The sequence below is a fragment of the Penicillium arizonense genome (genome assembly GCF_001773325.1).
Source record: "Penicillium arizonense strain CBS 141311 chromosome Unknown PENARI_contig003, whole genome shotgun sequence".
Lineage (NCBI taxonomy): Eukaryota > Fungi > Ascomycota > Eurotiomycetes > Eurotiales > Aspergillaceae > Penicillium > Penicillium arizonense.
Window position 1 is genome coordinate 1,184,823 of NW_019173280.1, and position 18,188 is coordinate 1,203,010.

General features: G+C 49.3%; 7 protein-coding genes across 7 annotated transcripts; 5 read left to right on the forward strand and 2 right to left on the reverse strand.

Annotated features, from left to right (window-relative positions):
• Window positions 1-2,042: 2,042 nt before the first annotated feature.
• PENARI_c003G08537 (Zn(II)2Cys6 transcription factor) lies at window positions 2,043-4,796 on the forward strand (the record flags this gene model as incomplete). Its single annotated transcript, XM_022628595.1, has 4 exons — window positions 2,043-2,187; window positions 2,269-2,376; window positions 2,448-2,839; window positions 3,096-4,796. The coding sequence occupies 4 exons, from the start codon at window positions 2,043-2,045 to the stop codon at window positions 4,794-4,796; spliced, it is 2,346 nt and encodes a 781-aa protein (XP_022491459.1).
• A 130-nt stretch (window positions 4,797-4,926) lies between these two features.
• PENARI_c003G06831 (uncharacterized protein) lies at window positions 4,927-6,528 on the reverse strand (the record flags this gene model as incomplete). Its single annotated transcript, XM_022628475.1, has 1 exon — window positions 4,927-6,528. The coding sequence occupies one exon, from the start codon at window positions 6,526-6,528 to the stop codon at window positions 4,927-4,929; it is 1,602 nt and encodes a 533-aa protein (XP_022492128.1).
• A 585-nt stretch (window positions 6,529-7,113) lies between these two features.
• Window positions 7,114-9,106, forward strand: PENARI_c003G04213 (uncharacterized protein; the record flags this gene model as incomplete). Its single annotated transcript, XM_022628288.1, has 5 exons — window positions 7,114-7,336; window positions 7,482-7,960; window positions 8,029-8,249; window positions 8,308-8,680; window positions 8,819-9,106. 5 exons carry the CDS (start codon window positions 7,114-7,116, stop codon window positions 9,104-9,106), a joined length of 1,584 nt encoding a protein of 527 aa, XP_022491438.1.
• Window positions 9,107-9,445: 339 nt separating this feature from the next.
• On the forward strand, window positions 9,446-11,694 carry PENARI_c003G07877 (DUF2264 domain-containing protein; the record flags this gene model as incomplete). Its single annotated transcript, XM_022628552.1, has 2 exons — window positions 9,446-10,229; window positions 10,349-11,694. The coding sequence occupies 2 exons, from the start codon at window positions 9,446-9,448 to the stop codon at window positions 11,692-11,694; spliced, it is 2,130 nt and encodes a 709-aa protein (XP_022492018.1).
• A 2,120-nt stretch (window positions 11,695-13,814) lies between these two features.
• On the forward strand, window positions 13,815-14,132 carry PENARI_c003G05652 (uncharacterized protein; the record flags this gene model as incomplete). Its single annotated transcript, XM_022628390.1, has 1 exon — window positions 13,815-14,132. The coding sequence occupies one exon, from the start codon at window positions 13,815-13,817 to the stop codon at window positions 14,130-14,132; it is 318 nt and encodes a 105-aa protein (XP_022491317.1).
• A 2,122-nt stretch (window positions 14,133-16,254) lies between these two features.
• On the forward strand, window positions 16,255-16,686 carry PENARI_c003G01547 (ankyrin repeat domain-containing protein; the record flags this gene model as incomplete). The annotated part of the gene is made up of 1 exon (XM_022628104.1): window positions 16,255-16,686. One exon carries the CDS (start codon window positions 16,255-16,257, stop codon window positions 16,684-16,686), a length of 432 nt encoding a protein of 143 aa, XP_022491780.1.
• An 889-nt stretch (window positions 16,687-17,575) lies between these two features.
• PENARI_c003G00881 (WD40 repeat domain-containing protein) lies at window positions 17,576-18,148 on the reverse strand (the record flags this gene model as incomplete). The annotated part of the gene is made up of 2 exons (XM_022628060.1): window positions 17,576-17,582; window positions 17,736-18,148. The coding sequence occupies 2 exons, from the start codon at window positions 18,146-18,148 to the stop codon at window positions 17,576-17,578; spliced, it is 420 nt and encodes a 139-aa protein (XP_022491681.1).
• Window positions 18,149-18,188: the final 40 nt, after the last annotated feature.

Genomic DNA, 18,188 nt, shown 5'->3' on the forward strand with positions numbered 1-18,188 from the left:
TGTAAGTATGACCAATTTCATATTATAATATGCATGAGATCCTCAGCATCGTCTATAGGCTCGAGTTATCCAAGGCTTGGACTGTTGGAAACTTAAAGTCGACAAGTAAGTCTTACTGAGTTTTATCACGCGAAAACCTCTCACGCTAGCTCAGATTTGACGGCCAAAATGCTCACACTGGTTATACCTATATCCCCCCTGTTTTTACAGGGCCGGAGCCTTCTGCTGCCGTAGAAGGTGGGAAGCTATACAAAGGGAGCTGCCATTGCGGTGCTGTTACTATCGCCATTAAAGTCAAACCGCTAGACAGCTCCTACACCGACAAAATATTAGAATGCAATTGCAGTATTTGCCAGCGGGTAAGCAAAAAGCGTTATAGTTAAGTTGAAATTGCTATTCGTCGAAAAGGAGGCTAACTCACCATCTCAGGGTGGATACGTGTGGGTCTATACAACTACAGACCAAGTCTCAGTCCAAGGCAGGGAAAGTCTGTCATACTACACCTTTGGAACGCATAACCTACGCAAAGCATTCTGTACAGAGTGTGGAGTGCAAATCCTGAACGAAGTCAATCCGCTGACGGACAAGGAAGTGGCAGCGTTGTCAACGGAAGGTAAATCCATACGCGCCATTGTCCTTAACTACCGGTCAGTTACGCTCCGAGCATTGAATAATTTTGATTTGGGATCTATCAAGGTTGGAAAAAATGACGGTTGGAGTCTACTGAAGCCATACATCAATCCATAAAGCGATCTAGGTTATGTAGTGAATGTTCAATGTACTTTAAGGTTTCGAGATTGCTCTACACGTAAATAGCTTTAGTGAGTCATCCATAGCTACGGATATCTGGCGGACCTGACTTACGCCAATAACTAGATTTATGGTAAATATTGTTTTGAAATTGAACTTTCTACGTATATTAAGCATTATCAGTTTGGCCACGAAATTCTCACATGACGTTAGGCAATTTTAGGCTGAAGTACCTCTTCGCATAGGTAAAGCCCTAAATAATACGCATGCAAGTCCTCAATTATCCCCTCATCTGACCCAGATATTTTCTGAGATAGCCTCCCCAGGGCCGAATTCCTTCGAGAAAAAATCCTTTGTACCTGCACATTTTGAAGTTACGATGGACGAAAATACGGGAGTTACAAAAACGTCTTTTTCTGACTGTAGTAAATGGAATGAACATGAAGTGAACGGGTTTCCTTAGAACGCTGACATATGCAGTGACAATACGTGTTATGATACCAGTGTCAGCTCTTCACCCGCGTGGACAACACTTGCAGGCCTAGGAGTTCGCTATATAGGGGTTCACTAGCAACTAGCTCGTAGAAAAGACTTTTTGTTAGCGGTCAGCTTCGATAGATATATTTTGTTGAGATCCATGCATGAATAGACGGTTTATACCAGGTAAATTAGGCATGAATCAGTCAGCGTAGATCCTTCCATGGAGAGTATAGATCAGGGGAAGTTTCTCTCTCACTTATATAGTCTCTCTCTCTATGAGAGAGAGATCAGACTTGAACAATCTCAGCATCTTGACGTATATGCTTCCCCAGTATCATTGTACCTATTATTTCAACATATATATCTATGTATAACTTCAATTCTCTTCACCGTATCTTCGCCAGTTTATAATATTGATCTAGGTAGACTAAATCATTCCTTGCTTTTCGTTTTATGTGTTAATACGTAGTATTAAAATTAGCTAGCTTTCTATAGCAGCCTATATCTTCTCTGATTTAACCTCTTATCTTTATCAAATAAAGAATGCGGTTACAATTTTGGTTTCTCTTTCAGTCAATCTGTCTACATTTCTTATTTTCGGCGTGATTGAGAGCGAATAGAGGGTGTGGCGGGCGGTTGATTGGATGAGCCCATTCCTGGGCAAGCGGGGGTTTCGTCGGCTCTCGGGCTATCTCATGCGGGCTTCGGTGGAGCTACGATGGAGAAAGAATAAAGGAACTCCTCACACTTTTATGCACCCCAGAATTGATCTCGCGTACCCAAAGCTGGTACGAGAATACCCGTTTAGCAGAATGTCGGCATCTGTGACCAATCATACCCACCATGCCGAGGAAAACAGCAAGCTGCCAGAGCTCTCGGTTGCCTGTAGTAACTGTCGCAACCGCAAACTGCGCTGCTCCAGGGAAACACCCGCATGTCAACACTGCCGCAAAACTGGTCAGCTAGTACATCCATGTTTCCTCTGTCTCCTAAGACAGAACCACTTCTTACAATGTCGCTAATTCGACTCCGGTATAGGGAGCGACTGCGTGTATGATCCCAAACGGTCCAAGCCGGGGATTAAACCTGGGGCTATTGAAAATTTACACCGACGGCTAGGTATGATAATGAAGAGTGCTGCTGCTGGTGAATGTAGAGTTACGTCCACTCGGTATGCTTGTTAGGGTTGCAGACGAGGCTCACATGTCCGCCGCTAGATCGCCTGGAAGATTTTGTTATCGACCGACTGGGAGACGATACGCCAGACGAGTCCAACCGACAAACACAGCCGAGTGCAGACGAGTCTACGGCAAGTTCTGTTCTGTCTGCACTGGCACGGGAGCTTCAGAGATTCAGCGACAAGCCGGCAACCGGGGCCGCTGATCGCCCAGCTAAACGACAACGGTTGGACGACCGCATCGGCCCTTCTCATTCTTCGCTGTCGGATGTGGATCGCCGTTTGGTACTTGATTTTCTCAATCCGAACACGATTGAAGATGTTTTGCAGACATACTTCAAGCATATACACCCTTGGATCCCTCTCGTACACGAGACCAACTTGCGTCGGCGACTTCTCGACACAAAAAACAGATCAAAGCTTGACGTCTTGGTGCGAGCCATGATATTAGTATCCGGGAGATATATACAGCGGCACGAGGCCGTATCTGACATCTCCCTGGCTAATCTGACTACAGAGCAGGCCAGGAGTCTGGTTGTTTCGACTTCGATGGATTGCTTGAGCGTTGAAAATCTTCAGGCACTCGTAATTTGTGTGCTTAATGATGTGAGATTTTCCTATTCTAGTCATATACACTTACCACGAGATATTACACATTCTGAATCATGTCAACTAATTTAGCCTTCAGATTGGAAGTGGGGTGGGGGTAAAGGCATGGTCCCTAGTTGGATCACTGACTCGGACTGTCGAATATTTGAAACTGACAGTCGAAGACGAGGAGTTCCGAGGCCGTACGTCGATTTCAAGACCGTTTATATCTCTCTCCCGTCCGGAGAGCTGGGTCGAGGCAGAGGAGCGACGCCGTGTGTTCTGGAACGTATTCAACTTCGACCGGTTTTGCTCCGTGGCAATGGGCTGGAACACTAGCCTCACCTCGGACGATGTGCACCGTCGTCTTCCTTGCGATGGAGTCTATTGGAGAAGGGATAAACCCAATGTTACAGCCTTTTTTGGCATCTGGGACAAGTCAGCAGCGCGGATGGGGAATCCCATCGCCTTTCCTCCGGCCCATTACGTGTCTCCGCAAGGTACGGTGGTCAATGACGCCCCTGAACAGAGTCCGAACAACGCCAGCGGCTCTGTTTCATCGCCGGAAGATCCCCTGATGGAGGCTGTTGGGGCTTTCGCCTACCGCATCGAAGCAACCGAGTCGCTGAGCCGCGTCATGACTTACTTCCTACAACAAAAGGTCGACATGCACCGTCCAGAGAACGTCACCAGCTGGCTCACACGGTTCAAGGAACTCGACCTGCGCCTTGTTCACTGGAAGATGCTCCTTCCAAAGAAGTGGAAAGCCGCCAACCCTACCAACACCACTGTCAGGCCCCACGACACGGCCAATCAGAACGGCCCACCTAGTGGCAGTGGAGAAGCGACGGAACTAGAGGTCGACGCCAAACGCGAAACAGTAGTGATGGACCCAAATCTCACACTGGCACACATCACTCACAATGCTTCCATGATTCTCTTACATCAACCTATCGCGTTTCCACCCCACGACTGGACTTTCCGCAGCCGCTTGCCCAGCGGTTGCTCTGCAGAGACCTGTCAGCAGGCGGCTGTTGAAATTGCCACTATCACTGAACAATACCTTAAAGTGTCTCCGGCAACGTTCCCCGTCTATCCCCAGTTTTCATTCTGCGTGTATGTGGCAGCCCGACTCCTGCTAGCCTACGGGACCTACTACGGTGGAGAGAGCACTGCTCTGTACTCCAAATCCGATGTCGATGACAGGTTTTGGACGCTAGTCCGAAGCCTAGATGAAATGTCGCGTCGATGGAACGGGAACGTGGTGGTGCCAGAGACCACGACTTTGACCAAGGATCTGGCGGCAAAATACGCGTTAAAACTGAGAGAGATGAACGATATGTGCATGCAGGGCTTGGGCTACAGAATAAGTGTCTTGGATTACACGCAAGATATCGACCATTGCAGCAGTAAGACCGACCCTATTGTAGGAGATCCAGTTCCTGAGTCAACTCCAAATGGCTTGACTCAACAACCATATCAACACCTGCAGGCACAGCCAGCGCACAACTTTCAAGGTGGTGGAAGGCCCGCGGAGAGCCAGCCAAACGGGGACCTCATCAATGCGGCACCGGCCATGGCGTTACCCTGGCCTTCATCCCCATTACAACTCCCCAGGAATCCTAACGACCACCACCAGACAATGTATGGGAAAGAAACGTACTCTCCAGGGAGAGATCAAGCGCCCTGCGACCTGAGTGCTATTTCACAGGTGTTGCTGGGCCATCAATTTATGGATTTGGACCGGATCATCAGTTTCGACAACGGAATGTTCAGTGCCAATCTAGACCAATCTTGGTGAAGGGTCATTGAAGGGACAATTATACTACATTAAATAGTATATACCTCCGTGTACCCTGGGCCGGTACTATGGGTTATGTGGAAGTCTAATATCTAATTATGTGCCTGTTTCTTAGCAATACTGCACGGTTCTACACTAAGCCCATCCGCATCAGCTCGTTTCCAAATCTCACCAAGTAGTAATCACCATACACCAGGCCATGATTCGCATACCGCCTCCTCGCATTCTCATTGTTGTTAGCCGTCCCATGCTTAAGGATCGCATCGAACCGCTTTCCCGGCACAAGGTCTTCCACAGCCAGACCCTCTTTCAACTCCCCGCCAGAGACAAACCGAAACCGTGCAGTCTCCCCCGCCAGTGAATAGTCCAGCGTGCCTCTCATCAAATCCACTGCTGCGTCAAAAAACCTCGCTGCAAGCATCTTCTCTCTCTCCGCAATCAGCGCCTGCGACAGCACGAGCAACCCATTCGCCGCGATGGCTGCCGCGCTGGAATCCCGCACCACCTCCTCGCCCTCACTCTCAATCGGGGCATCAAAGTCCCATGGTGGGGAAGTGTACTGCGACTTCCCACCTCCAGGACCCCGCGCAACAGGGTGCGTCTCCAACCTATGGAGAAAATACTCCGCCGTCCCGCACGCCACATTCAGGAACTCCCTGTCCCCGGTCCATGAGTATGTCTGTGCATACCCTAGTATTGCCCACGCCTGACCGCGAGCCCAGGTGGACCCGTCCCCGTACCCCTGCGCTGTCATACGACGCTTGATGGCGCCAGTCTTTGGGTCGATACAGGTGACGTGGTTGGTTGAGTATAGCTGGCCATTATACCTTCCGAGCGTGGGTTGTGGAAGAGGGGGCTCCGGACGCAGGTGGGTGCGTATCACAGTGCGGGCATGGGCGACGGCCATCTCTGCGAGTTGTCTGGAGGAACTATGAGCGGCGGCATAGAAGAGTAGATCGAGATTGCACAAGGAATCGATGATTACGATAAGATTGGTACTCATATCCGTGATCCGCGTGTCCTTCCTGATCAAAAGATCCCAGCTGCGGATAGCCTTTGCAGAGGCAACGTACCTCGTTGCCAGGCTGTTGGCCGCCCGGACAATAGATGCCAGGCTGCGGGAGTTGCCAAAGAGCTCCCAATCCTTGCGCAGAGCAGGCATGACAATGAAGCCTATGTCGTGTGTGTCCGTCCTGCTGGCCATGTCGTGCAACGGCTCCGACCATTTTTCACACATGGCGCGGAGCTGGTCTCGTCTCTCCTGTGGCGATGAACCAAGGAAGCATTCAGCGGACTTGGGATAGCGGGTTGTTCTTTCAAGCAGCTCGTACAAGGTCCCGGGGAAGAAGCCACAGGTCCAGAAGTCTGCCTCACGGAGATGGTAGAGGCTTGGCTTCTCGCCATGCTGAGGATTCTGGGGCACGTATTCGGGAAATACGCGAGGGAACTTCATTGCACGTTCCTCGGGTGTCGCTCCAGCGCTAGGGAGAGACTCAAATGCGACCCGCCAGACCTTCGCCATAATGTTCTCGACAAAGAGCTCTGCAAGATGCTCCCTTAAATTTGAGGAATCCACATCTAGATGAGGGGCTTCGGTAGTTTCACCGACAGAAGTGACCTTATTGGATAAGGCTGCGTGAGGTGAAGGGGTGGATATTGAGAATAACGCCTTGGAAGCCTCTTGACGGGACATCAACCCATGGGGGTTTGTGATTGTTGCTGTAACAGGCATCCTTGCGCAGTCTGTTTTCTGAGAAAGGAACTTTGGGGGTAACTCCTGCCAACGGAATCTAAATAGAATTGCCGGTAGCGCGTCGATGTCAGTGCTAGCTCCAGGTCTTTTATGGAATCTATAAATGCGATTGTCGGTCCCGCCGCTGTACATTAACCGACGTTCAATAGGCTTAGGTAAAGCCCAATGCTCCACGCTGTGCTTGTACCATGTCATTCCCGACGCCAATCATCCGACAAAGGCCACTAATGCAGCATGACTGTCGTCCTTCTGTAAAGGTAAAATCCTCCGGCATATAGCTGGATCGCCCGAAGTCCGCGGCTTTTCCCCCGAGGCACTAAGCAACAAGAACCCCACCCGTGTCTTTCTGCACAACTGACCCAGCGTTTGGACGTTTTTGTCGGCCATAAATTGTCTTCAAACTTCAATCTCGTATCGCTTTCCTTTACCCCCGAATGCTGGCGTCTATATAGATGCAGTAGCATCCAGGTCGAGGTCTAGCAGTGACCCAGTGTTCACTGACCACAGTTATTCTTTCCTTTGGATCTGAACATAGCCTCAGAAAGAATACGACTCTAGCATAATATGGCCAATGGAAACAGGGTGGCCCCGCCGCCTACCGCCGACGAGCCCTCCGACACAGAAAAAGCCCCTGTCGTGAGCTCCTCCACCAATCGGCCACCAGCTCCCTCGCTGTGGAAGGCATGGAAATATATCTTCGATTGGTACCCGAGCCACTATTCGGATGAGGAGCGCAGGCTTCTGCGCAAGCTGGACTGCTTCATTATGCCGCTGTGCTGTCTGATGTGTGAGTATTCATTCCCCTTTTAACCACCCCGAACAAAGCGGGCCATGAAAGAGAATGCATGGATTCAGCGAATGAACGATCATCCATCTTCAGACAGAAGAAGTATTAGAGAAGGTAACCGCATACTAACGCTGACGATATCTAGTTTTCATCAAATGGCTTGATCAAGGCAACACCAATAACGCCTATGTTTCGGGCATGAAGGAGGAGCTCCACCTGAACGGGAACCAGTATTCCCTGTTCGGGACGTTCTATAATATAGGATATCTCCTCTTTGAGATCCCATCCATGATGCTGATCTCTCGACCGAGCCTGTCCCGCTACTATCCGCCGACCATGGAGCTTCTCTGGGGAATTGTGACCTTTTGCCAGGCACGCATGCGCAACGAGCACGATATCTTTGGTATCCGGTTCCTGCTAGGTGTGCTCGAGACCCCAGCGTCCTCGGGCAGCATCTACATTCTGACCTCATGGTACCGCGCCGACGAGGTTTTCAAAAGAGCGGGAGTGTGGTACGTGAGTAGCAACGTCGGCTCAATGTTCGGAGGATATCTGCAAGCTGCCGCGTACACCAATCTGAATGGTGTCTTGGGTATGGACGGCTGGCGCTGGTTGTTCATCATAGTGGGTATTCGATGGCTCCCTTTTCTGACGACAAAATAGTGATGAGGAACTTACGTTTTGCCACACAGGACGGTATCATTAGCGTTCCAATTGCAATTGCTGGGTTCTTCCTTTTCCCCGGCATCCCGCAAAGCCCCCGAGTCTGGTGGCTCACCGAGCGGGACCAGCAACTTGCACGCGCCCGAATGGGCGATGATGGCGTCAAGGAGAGCACGAAGATAGGAAAGCGCATGCTCAAGCGCGTGTTTACGCACTGGCATTTCTACATCGCTATCACGACTTACATCTGGTAAGCCCCTAGGCGTAGTGTTTTACGGGGCCGAACTGACTCTTGAGGTAATCTCTAGCTTTCAGTGTACCAGCTATGTTGGCGGGCAAATGGCGCTGTGGCTGAAATACGAGGCGGAACAACACGGCACTTACACCATCCCGGAGATCAACACAATCCCAACTGGTGTTCAGGGAGTCGCTATTGTGACCGGCATCCTTTCGACCTCTCTTTGCATGGTCTACCCGATCTGGACCACCTTTACGTTCGCAACTGCAGTTCTCCTCTTTTGCAATGTCGTTCTTCTTGTGTGGGACATTCCAGTTGGGCTTCATTTCACGGCCTACTATCTTTTGGGAATGACCTCTTGCATTACTCCAATCCTGTTTCCTTGGGTTAACATGATCATGAAGGACGATGCCGAAGCTAGAGCCTTCACGACGGGAGCGATGGTGAGTTTAGAGTTTCCTTTTTTTTAAGTTCCATTTTTCTTTTGTTTCTTTTCTTTGCTATTCCCTTTCCTTTGGCCCTAAGATTTCTCCGAGTTAGCAGAGTTAGCACTAACCTCAGTTTGTTTTCATAATTAACAGATGACCTGCGGCTGGATCTTCTTCTCCTTCTACCCAATCACGGCCTTCCCCGTTCTCGAGGCGCCCAAGTGGCGCAAGGGCTTTACCGTCAACACAGTTTTGACTGTCGCTTACTGGTGCCTGTTTATGTTGGGACAGTACCTGTGGACGCGAGAGCTGAAGCGACGCCAAAGCCAGGAGGTTGTCGAAGGAGGCATGGTTGAGACAGAGAAGGAGGCCGAACTGAGCGCGTCAAGCAACCATGTGGAAACCACAAACAAGGATGAGATTAAGGCTGAGAGAGTGTGAACAGAGGAAGTAAATGAAGTTAATGTGGCAAGGCTGAGAAATGTGGCTTGAACGGTTGATGAGTGTTCTAGTAAACTTTTATCCTCAATCGTCATCAAATCCTGGAGTACTGTTAATTCGTCGCTCTAGTTGTTTTTGAGCCGCGTAAATTCAGAGTAGAACATGAAGAATACAATCACCCGAAATGCATACATTGTCCCGAAGACCGAGAGCAGACTTGGCACCAAATGGACTATAAGTGCCCGGAGGCCCCAACCCGCCTTGAAACCTCTAATTTCCCTACGAATATCCAACTCTCAATCTAGCCACGCACTTGGAAGACTAGGCAAAACTCCAACCATGGCCGCACTCCCAGGCTTCACGGACAACCCATTTCGGACCCGCTCTGACCTCGTACGGGCCAGCGCTGCCCTGCTAAAGCCGCTGGAGCAGCACAAGTCCCCCCAAAAGGCCTTTATCAAACTCTCCACAGGCACCGCGGCGGGGTTTGATGAGGTCTCCGCCCAACTCGAGGGCTTTGCACGGCCGCTCTGGGCCATCGCGAGCCTCCTTGCTCCCGCAAGTAATGCAGATAGCCTTGGCCTTGACGTGGACTCATGGGTCTGCGGCTTACGAGCTGGCACAAACCCAGCATCTTCGGAGTACTGGGGTGATCTGGGCGACTTCGACCAGCGCATGGTGGAAATGGAGAGCATCGCGTATGCGCTGCTGATGGCCCCTGCCGCATTTTTGTCTGGGATGGACGCGATGGCCCGGGAAAATCTAGAAAGGTGGCTGCGCCGAATAAATGGACGGAAAATGCCCGAGAACAACTGGCGCTGGTTTCGCGTGTTGGTCAATCTGGCGCTGGGGTCCCAGGACGAGGATGTTGTGGCCCAGGACTTGAACATGCTGGACTCGTTCGATCTTGGTGAGGGATGGAGTAGCGATGGGCTCTGGGGTAATGAGAGGAAACAGGCTGATTATTACTCGGGAAGCTTCGCAATCCAGTTTGCACGGATGCTATATGTGAGGTGTATGGAGGATAGGGGCTTGGCTTCCGAAGACCAGAGTAGAGTTGAGAGGTATAAGCTGGAGGCACGACAGTTTGCGTCGGGGTTCTGGAGATATTTTGATGTGGATGGTATGTCGGCCTATAAAACATTCTCATCTCTCCACTATCTACACATTTGCCACTGGATTCTCTACACCTGAATCCGAGACGTATATTTCCGGAACAAGTACTGACTTTGTGACTTCTAGGAAGTGCCATCCCGTTTGGGCGGAGCTTGACGTACCGGTTCGCGTTCGCGGCATTCTGGTCCGCAGTCGCCATCGCCGGGGTACAGCTTGACGCACCACTCAACAACATCGGCGTGGTCAAGGGTCTCCTTCTCCGCCATCTACGCTGGTGGAGTAAGCAGCCTGGCATCTTCAACACTGATGGTACCATCAATATCGGCTATACCTATCCAAACATGTTCCTTAGCGAGAACTACAATTCACCGCAGTCCGTATACTGGTGTTTGAAATCATTCACCGTCCTTTGTCTACCTGACAGCCACTCTTTCTGGACAGCAAAAGAATTACCGCACCCACTTGCTGCCCGCCTTTCGCCTGCCCAGCCACTACTCGATGAAGTCAAACTCCTCTGGCCGCCCCGACATATTCTATGCAGCGGACGCAGCCACCACTTTCTGCTCTCATCGGGCCAAGGAACCACGAAGGCCCACCGCGCCAGAGAGGCAAAGTACGGCAAGATGGCGTACTCGTCCTTCTTTGGATTCAGCGTCCCCAGTGGCACACTGCTGGAGCAGATGGCTCCGGACAGCACGCTGACTGTCAGTCTCGATGACGGCGACGCATGGATTGTGCGTGCAAATCCGTTCAATGTACGGGATCGGCAGATCTCGATCCTCACTTCCGAAGCGGCTGCTGGGATGGGAACGGTAGCGAGAACCGTGCCGGCTCTTGTTAGTACCTGGAGACCCAAGAAGGCAATAGAATTCGAGGTCCAAACTACCCTAATTCCCGCATTGGAACTGTGGTCAGGATGGCACTTCCGTATACACAAGGTGAGGTGGTCACCGGCAGCCATCGTACCTGGGCCCATCAGGTTAGTTGACGCAGGCTTTGCGGCTTCTGGTGCGACAAGAACGGGCCTGTTGTGTCCAGAGAGAGATTTGGAGAGGCTGTTGGATCAGGATGCTGCTGCGGTGGAAGCATGGGGGAAAGACGAACAGAGGTGCTTGATCCTCTCGGATGGTAGCGCCAGTGGTGTTGTCAATCTACAAAGGGATTTGATGTTTGCGCCGCGTTCAGGAGGTGGCAGGCTTGCGACCGAAAGTCAGGCATTACTGCTGCGAGCAGATGCAAATACTAATTTAATCATGCAAAGGACCTTGATACCTGCAGTTCAGAGCACACTGGTCGCGGAGGCCGAGAGCAAATCTGCGGCAGAGATGTGGTTAGCGACGGGGGTATTCGCAGTTTCGAAGACATCGTGTATTGACGTGACGGAGTGTCAGAAATTGTGGTTAAAAAGACCAAAAATCCAGGTGACAGCAAAGCCAGGGGAAGAAGATGAGATCCGAGTTATGCTATACTGAGATTGGGTGCTTATTCGTTTTGTTAAACAAAAAAGCAACAAAAATTGTTGGAATAAGGGGTACGATGATACTAGGGAAGCATATACGTCAAGACGCTGAGATTGTTTAAGTCTGACTTCTCTCTTATTGAGAGAGAGACCCTATATAAATGAGAGAAACTTCCCCTGATCTATACTCTTCATGGAAGGATCTACGCTGACTGAATCATGCCTGATATACCTGGTATAAATCGTCTATTCATGCATGGATCTTAACAATCTCCTCACGGAATATCTCAAGCCGGAATCAAAGTATCAGTTAGGTACTTATCACCCTAGCTTAGGTAGATTTACGAGGGACATCTATTATTTTATCACCCCTTCTTACCCCGTTCTCACCTCTGTTACCTCGGTCTCCAGAATTCCCTCCTATATCACCCACACTCACCCTAAGACAGTTATTTTCGCCATTTTAATTTTCAAGGTGCCTGGATAATTGGCCACGAAGAGCAAAAAAACAAAAACATACAACAGTAAGGATTCGCTAGTGGTCACCCACCTAACTACTAACTTACCGGCGTGTGGCTTAAGTACGGCTGAGCGGACGGGAAGCCCTGTTCTCCACACCCTATGGTCGTATGTACCTTATTCGGCATAGAAAGGACTTATATAGGACTTAGACTTACGTAGGCTACATAGATCGCAGAAGATTCACCCGTGGTTATATATCCAACCACTTAGCGGCGTGTGGGTTATGTGCGGCTAGTAGTCGGGTGGGTGTCACTCGGGTGAGTTTAGGGTGAGAAGGGTGAGAAGGGTGAGTGCGCTATAGACGGGGTGAGAATCAGGGTAAGAATCACCCAAGTTACACGACCACTACACTGACTCCCTCAGCTGAACGAAAACAGAATGTTATTGGATTCAACCCCTCCATCTGAAACACTCGACATCTTGGCATCTGCATATAACCACAATTAGAAGCATCATACAACCAGTTTTCTTTAAGGCATCTTCAACTCTATAGTCTGCCTCGTCTGCCTTACGTTGTAAATAATTGAGCTCTGATAGTATTGGGATGGTCAAGTCGCACCAGTAACTAGCTCAAAGAAGGTAGATCTTGGGATAGACCTCAACATAGCTGTTTATTGTTAACAAGTCCAGCATACCTAGGATACAGTAAACGAGCGAAAACAAGCAAACGAGCCAGAGAGATGATACTAGAACCAATGCTGTATCAGTAGAATGATCAAACATTAGCTTCCAGGCTACGGGGCGGCCATTTAGCCACCCTCAACCCCCCATCTCCCATCTTCTACAGTACAGTATACGGCACAATGAGGCGGCACAGGCCCAGCTGCTGAAGGCGTAGAGTAGTGTGTATTAGCGATTTCAATAATTTTCCAGATCCACTCAATCGTACATGTAATTTCTAAGCGCAACCGAGTAGATCATAAAGTTACTCTCTCCGGAGCTGTGCTTCTTGATTTTGCCTTGAATGATACCGAGAAAGCTCAAGGCCTGATAAATGGACCGTGCGTATAAAGGTCCTATGGTTTCTTCTGGCTTTCAAGGAACTCGACATGACCTGAAGATGATGCTGGAGCGTTGTTTCTTTCTCTATCATTGTCGTATCCAGGTGCAGCCCTACCCATACTTCTTCTGCGATAGTCTGACAAAAACACAAGCAAAGTTCAGTCAGGTTCGGAAGTTGACTGAAAGCACCTGAAAGCATACAGTACTTCCGGAAAATTGGTGTCACCACCACCTACACTCTGTCACTGTTTTTTGTCCAAGGTGATGCCAAGAAGTCTTAATTGGGATATTCGTCGGAATATCAATTCTCTGATTTATCATCAATACAGAGAGTAACGAAGATAAATTACATACCTGTGTCTCATAAAATGTATGAGCGACCTGTGGTACAGTGACAGTCCCATAAATTTGGACACCCCCTAATGTGGGGCTACTCTTACCGCCTGATCCGTCCGCCTCTAGACCCCTCATGGGTACTCTGGATGCTTAGGCAGTTTGCGCACATCGAATGACACAAAAAGTTGCCTTCTGACATCGCAACGCAGGATCTGATCATTAAATTTATCTAGATTATCATCCCTCAGCTTAACGTGCTACGGACTTGTTACTATGGCCGATCCACTGTCAATTGCCGCTAGAGTTGCAGGATTGCTCTCACTTGGAATCCAAGTTACCCAATCTTTAACTGAATTTTACTCTTCGGTCAAGGACCAAGCTACTGATGTATTCAATATCGTGCGGAACCTTGAAGATCTTCTGAGTATCTTCCGAACTCTGCATGTCGCAATACAAGAGCGCCGATCTCGGCCCGGCGAACAAGAGCTACACCAAACTGTCAACACTGCAGTTCAAAACTGTAAAACAATTATCAAGGAACTTCAGGATGAATGCCTTAAATTCCAGAAGGGCCAAACTACGGGTTTCTAGGGCTAGGTTCAACTCGCGCGGCGTCGCGTAGCCTATCTATTCAGAAAAAGCACTTTACAGAAGCTCGAAGAAGACATTGGCGAGATACGTGAACATTTATCCTTTGCGCTGGAAGTGTTACAGCTCAGAAGCAACACCTCTCTTGAGGATGGAATACAAGAGCTTAGTTCACTCCTTAGAAGGATTAATGCAACTCAGTTCTCCTCGTCGATTCGTGGTTGGCTAATGGCCCTAGATGCGACAGAGAATCACAACGCCGTATGCGCGAAGCGTTATACAAGCACAGGGCTGTGGTTTCTTAGGAGCCATAGTTTTGCCAATTGGCTAATCGAGCGCAATTCCTTCCTTTAGATTAATGGATTCGCCGGATGTGGCAAGTTAGTCCTATGCTCAACAGTGATTCAACACATATCCCGCGAGACGCGGGATAGGCATAGCGTGGGAATCGCTTTTTTTTATTTTTCCTTCAACGACCACTCAAAACAGAGCGGATCTGGCATGCTACGTGCATTGTTGTTGCAGTTGTCAGCTCAACTATAGGGTGCGGAAAGGGAGTTAGAACAGCTACATATGTCATATAAGTCTGGCACTCCTCCCATGGAAGCCCTCCTAGCCTATATCAAACGTATTCTACACAGGTTTAGTGACTACTACATATTGATTGACGCCATCGATGAAAGTCCCCGAGACCGTGAAAGAGAAGGCGTTCTGAAGGTTTTACAAACAATACGGAATTGGTCTTTACCTAGTCTTCACCTTATGGTGACAAGCCGCGATGAGCTTGATATTCGCAAATCTTTGAATCCTTCTCTAGATCAGAACATTGTGATGAAAAACTCAGATATCGACAAAGATATAGTCAATTTTGTTTCCTATCAACTCGCCAACGAGCCAGAGCTACGGAGATAGAAAGCGCGTCACGGGGATATTGAAGCCAAGTTAACTACAATGGCAGGTGGTGTGTGAGTCTTGTCCGTGGCTCTCGAAAGAAATAGTATTTTCTAATCCTGAATATTTCAGATTCCGATATGTTAAATGTCAATTCACTGCCCTGAAACGGGCGCGCAATCGCAACTAGCTCGACGAATGCTTGCGCTCTCTACCCCGTGGGCTGGACGAAACATATGAGCGAATCCTATGCAATATCGACGAAATGTACGTTGAAGACGTACGGCGGATTTTGACCTTACTTTGTTTTTCTACTAGGCCGGTCACTGTGGATGAGCTGATTGAGGCACATGCTATTGATCTCAGTGATCCGCCACACCTTAATCGTGAGGGCCGATCGTATGAGCTGGAAGATCTGGTGGACATTTGTCTTGGACTTGTGGAGGTCTTGGTGGTTGAAGATGATAGTGGATGGCCGACTTCTATTGGTCGCATAGCGTATTTCTCTGTGTAGGAGTACCTACAGTCAAGCCGTATCATCCATCAAAAAGCTGCGAGGTTCGCAATTCGACCTAGACCCGGAAACGCAGAGATTGCCCAGATCTGTTTGGTCTATCTCTTAGAGCCGATGCTATTTGCCGAAGATTTTGATGAAACCAAATTGAAGCATATACCGCTGACCCGCTTTTCCGCTATGCATTGGTATTATCACTTCACAAATTGTGGTGAGCAAAAGTCTAGGGTTGAAGGATTAGTGTTGCGGTTATTCTAGGATGAGACAAACTCCTTCGTGACATGGGTACGTCTATTCGATACGGATTGGCCGCAGAATGCGGGCGTTGACATGCAGCGTCGTAAAGTTGATATGGCTTCGCCCGTGTACTACGCATCCTTATTAGGTCTTGATTCCATCCTATACCATATTACAACAGTTACTATGGATGGTACATCATCTGAAAAGGTGAATAAAAGAGGCGGACAATTGGGGAGCCCAATTCAGGCTGTATCTTATGGTGGCCATCAAGAGTGTGTGCAGATACTGCTGGATCGCGGTGCCAACGTGGACGGTGAGGGCGGAGTATACGGTAGTGCACTCGAGGCCGCGTCTTTTGAAGGCCAAGAGAAGATTATACAGATACTACTCAATTGCTGTGCAAATGTCAACCTCAAAAGCGGAATATATGGCAGTGCACTCTCGGCCGCCTGTTACGGCGGCTATAGATAGGTGGTGCGGATGCTGCTCGACCACGGCGTAGACGTCAATATTGAGGGCGGAATATTCGGTAGCGCGCTCCAGGCCGCATCCTATGGTGGCCAAGAAAATTTGGTGCAGATTCTGCTCCATTGTGGTACCAAAGCCAACTCCCAGGGCGGAAGATTCGGTAGCGCACTAGAGGTCGCGTCTTCTGGTGGCCACGAAAAAGTAGTGCAAATATTGTTGGATTATAATGCTGACGTCAACGCGGATGACGGACCATACGGCGGTGCACTCCCGGCCGCATCTTCTAGAGGCCACGAAAAAGTGGTACAAATACTGCTGGATCATGGTGCTGACATCAACGCCGAGGGCGGATTTGACGGTAACGCACTCCAGGCTGCATTTTCTAAAGGCCATGAAAAGGTGGTGCAGATACTGCTAGATCGCGGTGCCAGTAGTCAACTCTGAGAATGGAGACCGAGATAGCGCATTTTCAGATCGCATCTTGTAGAGCCCACGAGAGCATGGGTATAAATGCCACCACCAAAGCTGATTACTAGTCACCAGATCAGAAGAAAGAAAAGTTTCACCTCAAAGATACAATTCGGCTTTTCGAGTGGATTTCTCACGGGGCTTCTAGCATAATCAGCGTGATGTTTTGTGGGCGTCCAGTTTTGACGGGCGGAGCTGTCTGATGCTACGGATTAGCCGCAGTTTAGACCGGATCCTGATGATGACGCGCTTGCTGTAGCCAACAGCTTCACTGAAGCTACTTCAGCCATTTAGGAGGTAGTTATTTCGCCATTGTTCAACGCATCATGGATCAACACTAAGTGTAGATTTGGCTAGGCTGGGAGCCATGGGTGATATACAGTAGTTCCGGAAATCGGTTTCACCACCTACACTCTTTCATTGTTTCTCTAAACCTAATGCCAAGATCCGATAGTCTATGTTCAAAAGACGGCCGAATAGTAATGTTCCTTGCCATGCTTCATACCGTATGTTATTATACCTAGCATGTGATATCACGTCTAGTACCTGCATGATAATGCTTGGTGATCAGATATATCGGAAATATTATGGCACATTCCACCTGCATAATAGAGCCCTATAAATTTCCTATTCCTCCCAGACCTATTTCTTTTATAAAGAGATTAAAAAATAGAGAAAGGAATGGAAATCAGAACCATTAACACCTGCTATACACGAAAGCCTATAATTGAAACGCGCCCTGATGCGTGTCCTAGGGCAAGTATACCACCATTAATGGCAGAACACGTCGGTCGCGACTTTGCAGGAAGCCATAGGACTTTTTCGCTATTAAATGCTATCCACTGCCCTTGATCGATCAAGATGTTTAGGTCCTTGTGAGTCGGACCGTAAGTATGATTGTCACACCTAGACTGAACCTGAACCTCAACCTGGTAAGCCCCCAAGTTTGTGTGTATATATAAACCGTCTGGTGAAAATTTGAGGGTAGTGGTAAATCCTCCAACCGACAATGACATGCGCAGCACCCGGTCGCCGAGTCCCAAAACCGCACGGTCTTATCGTCAGAGGCAGACGTCAGCAGCCGGCTGTCAGGCGAGAAGGTCATCGAAGTAACCAAATCTAAATGGCCCTCGAGAGTCTGGTATAGAACCCCGGTCACTGAGTCCCAGAGCCGCATAGTATGATCGTGAGAGGCAGACGCTAGCAGCCGGTTATCAGGCCGATAGGAAGAGGCGGAGCAGCTCTTTGTGTAGGTCATAGAGACTCGTAAGACGAAACTCGGCGCCCACCATCCCGACACGCTAACGAGCATGGCCAACCTAGCGTCGACGTATAAGAAGTAGGGCCGATGGGAAGAGGCGGAGCGGCTTAACGTGTAGGTCTTAGAGACTCGCAAGACGAAACTCGGCGCGGACCATCCCGACACGCTGATGAGCATGGCCAACCTAGCTTTCGCGTGTAAATCTATAGGCCAGCAT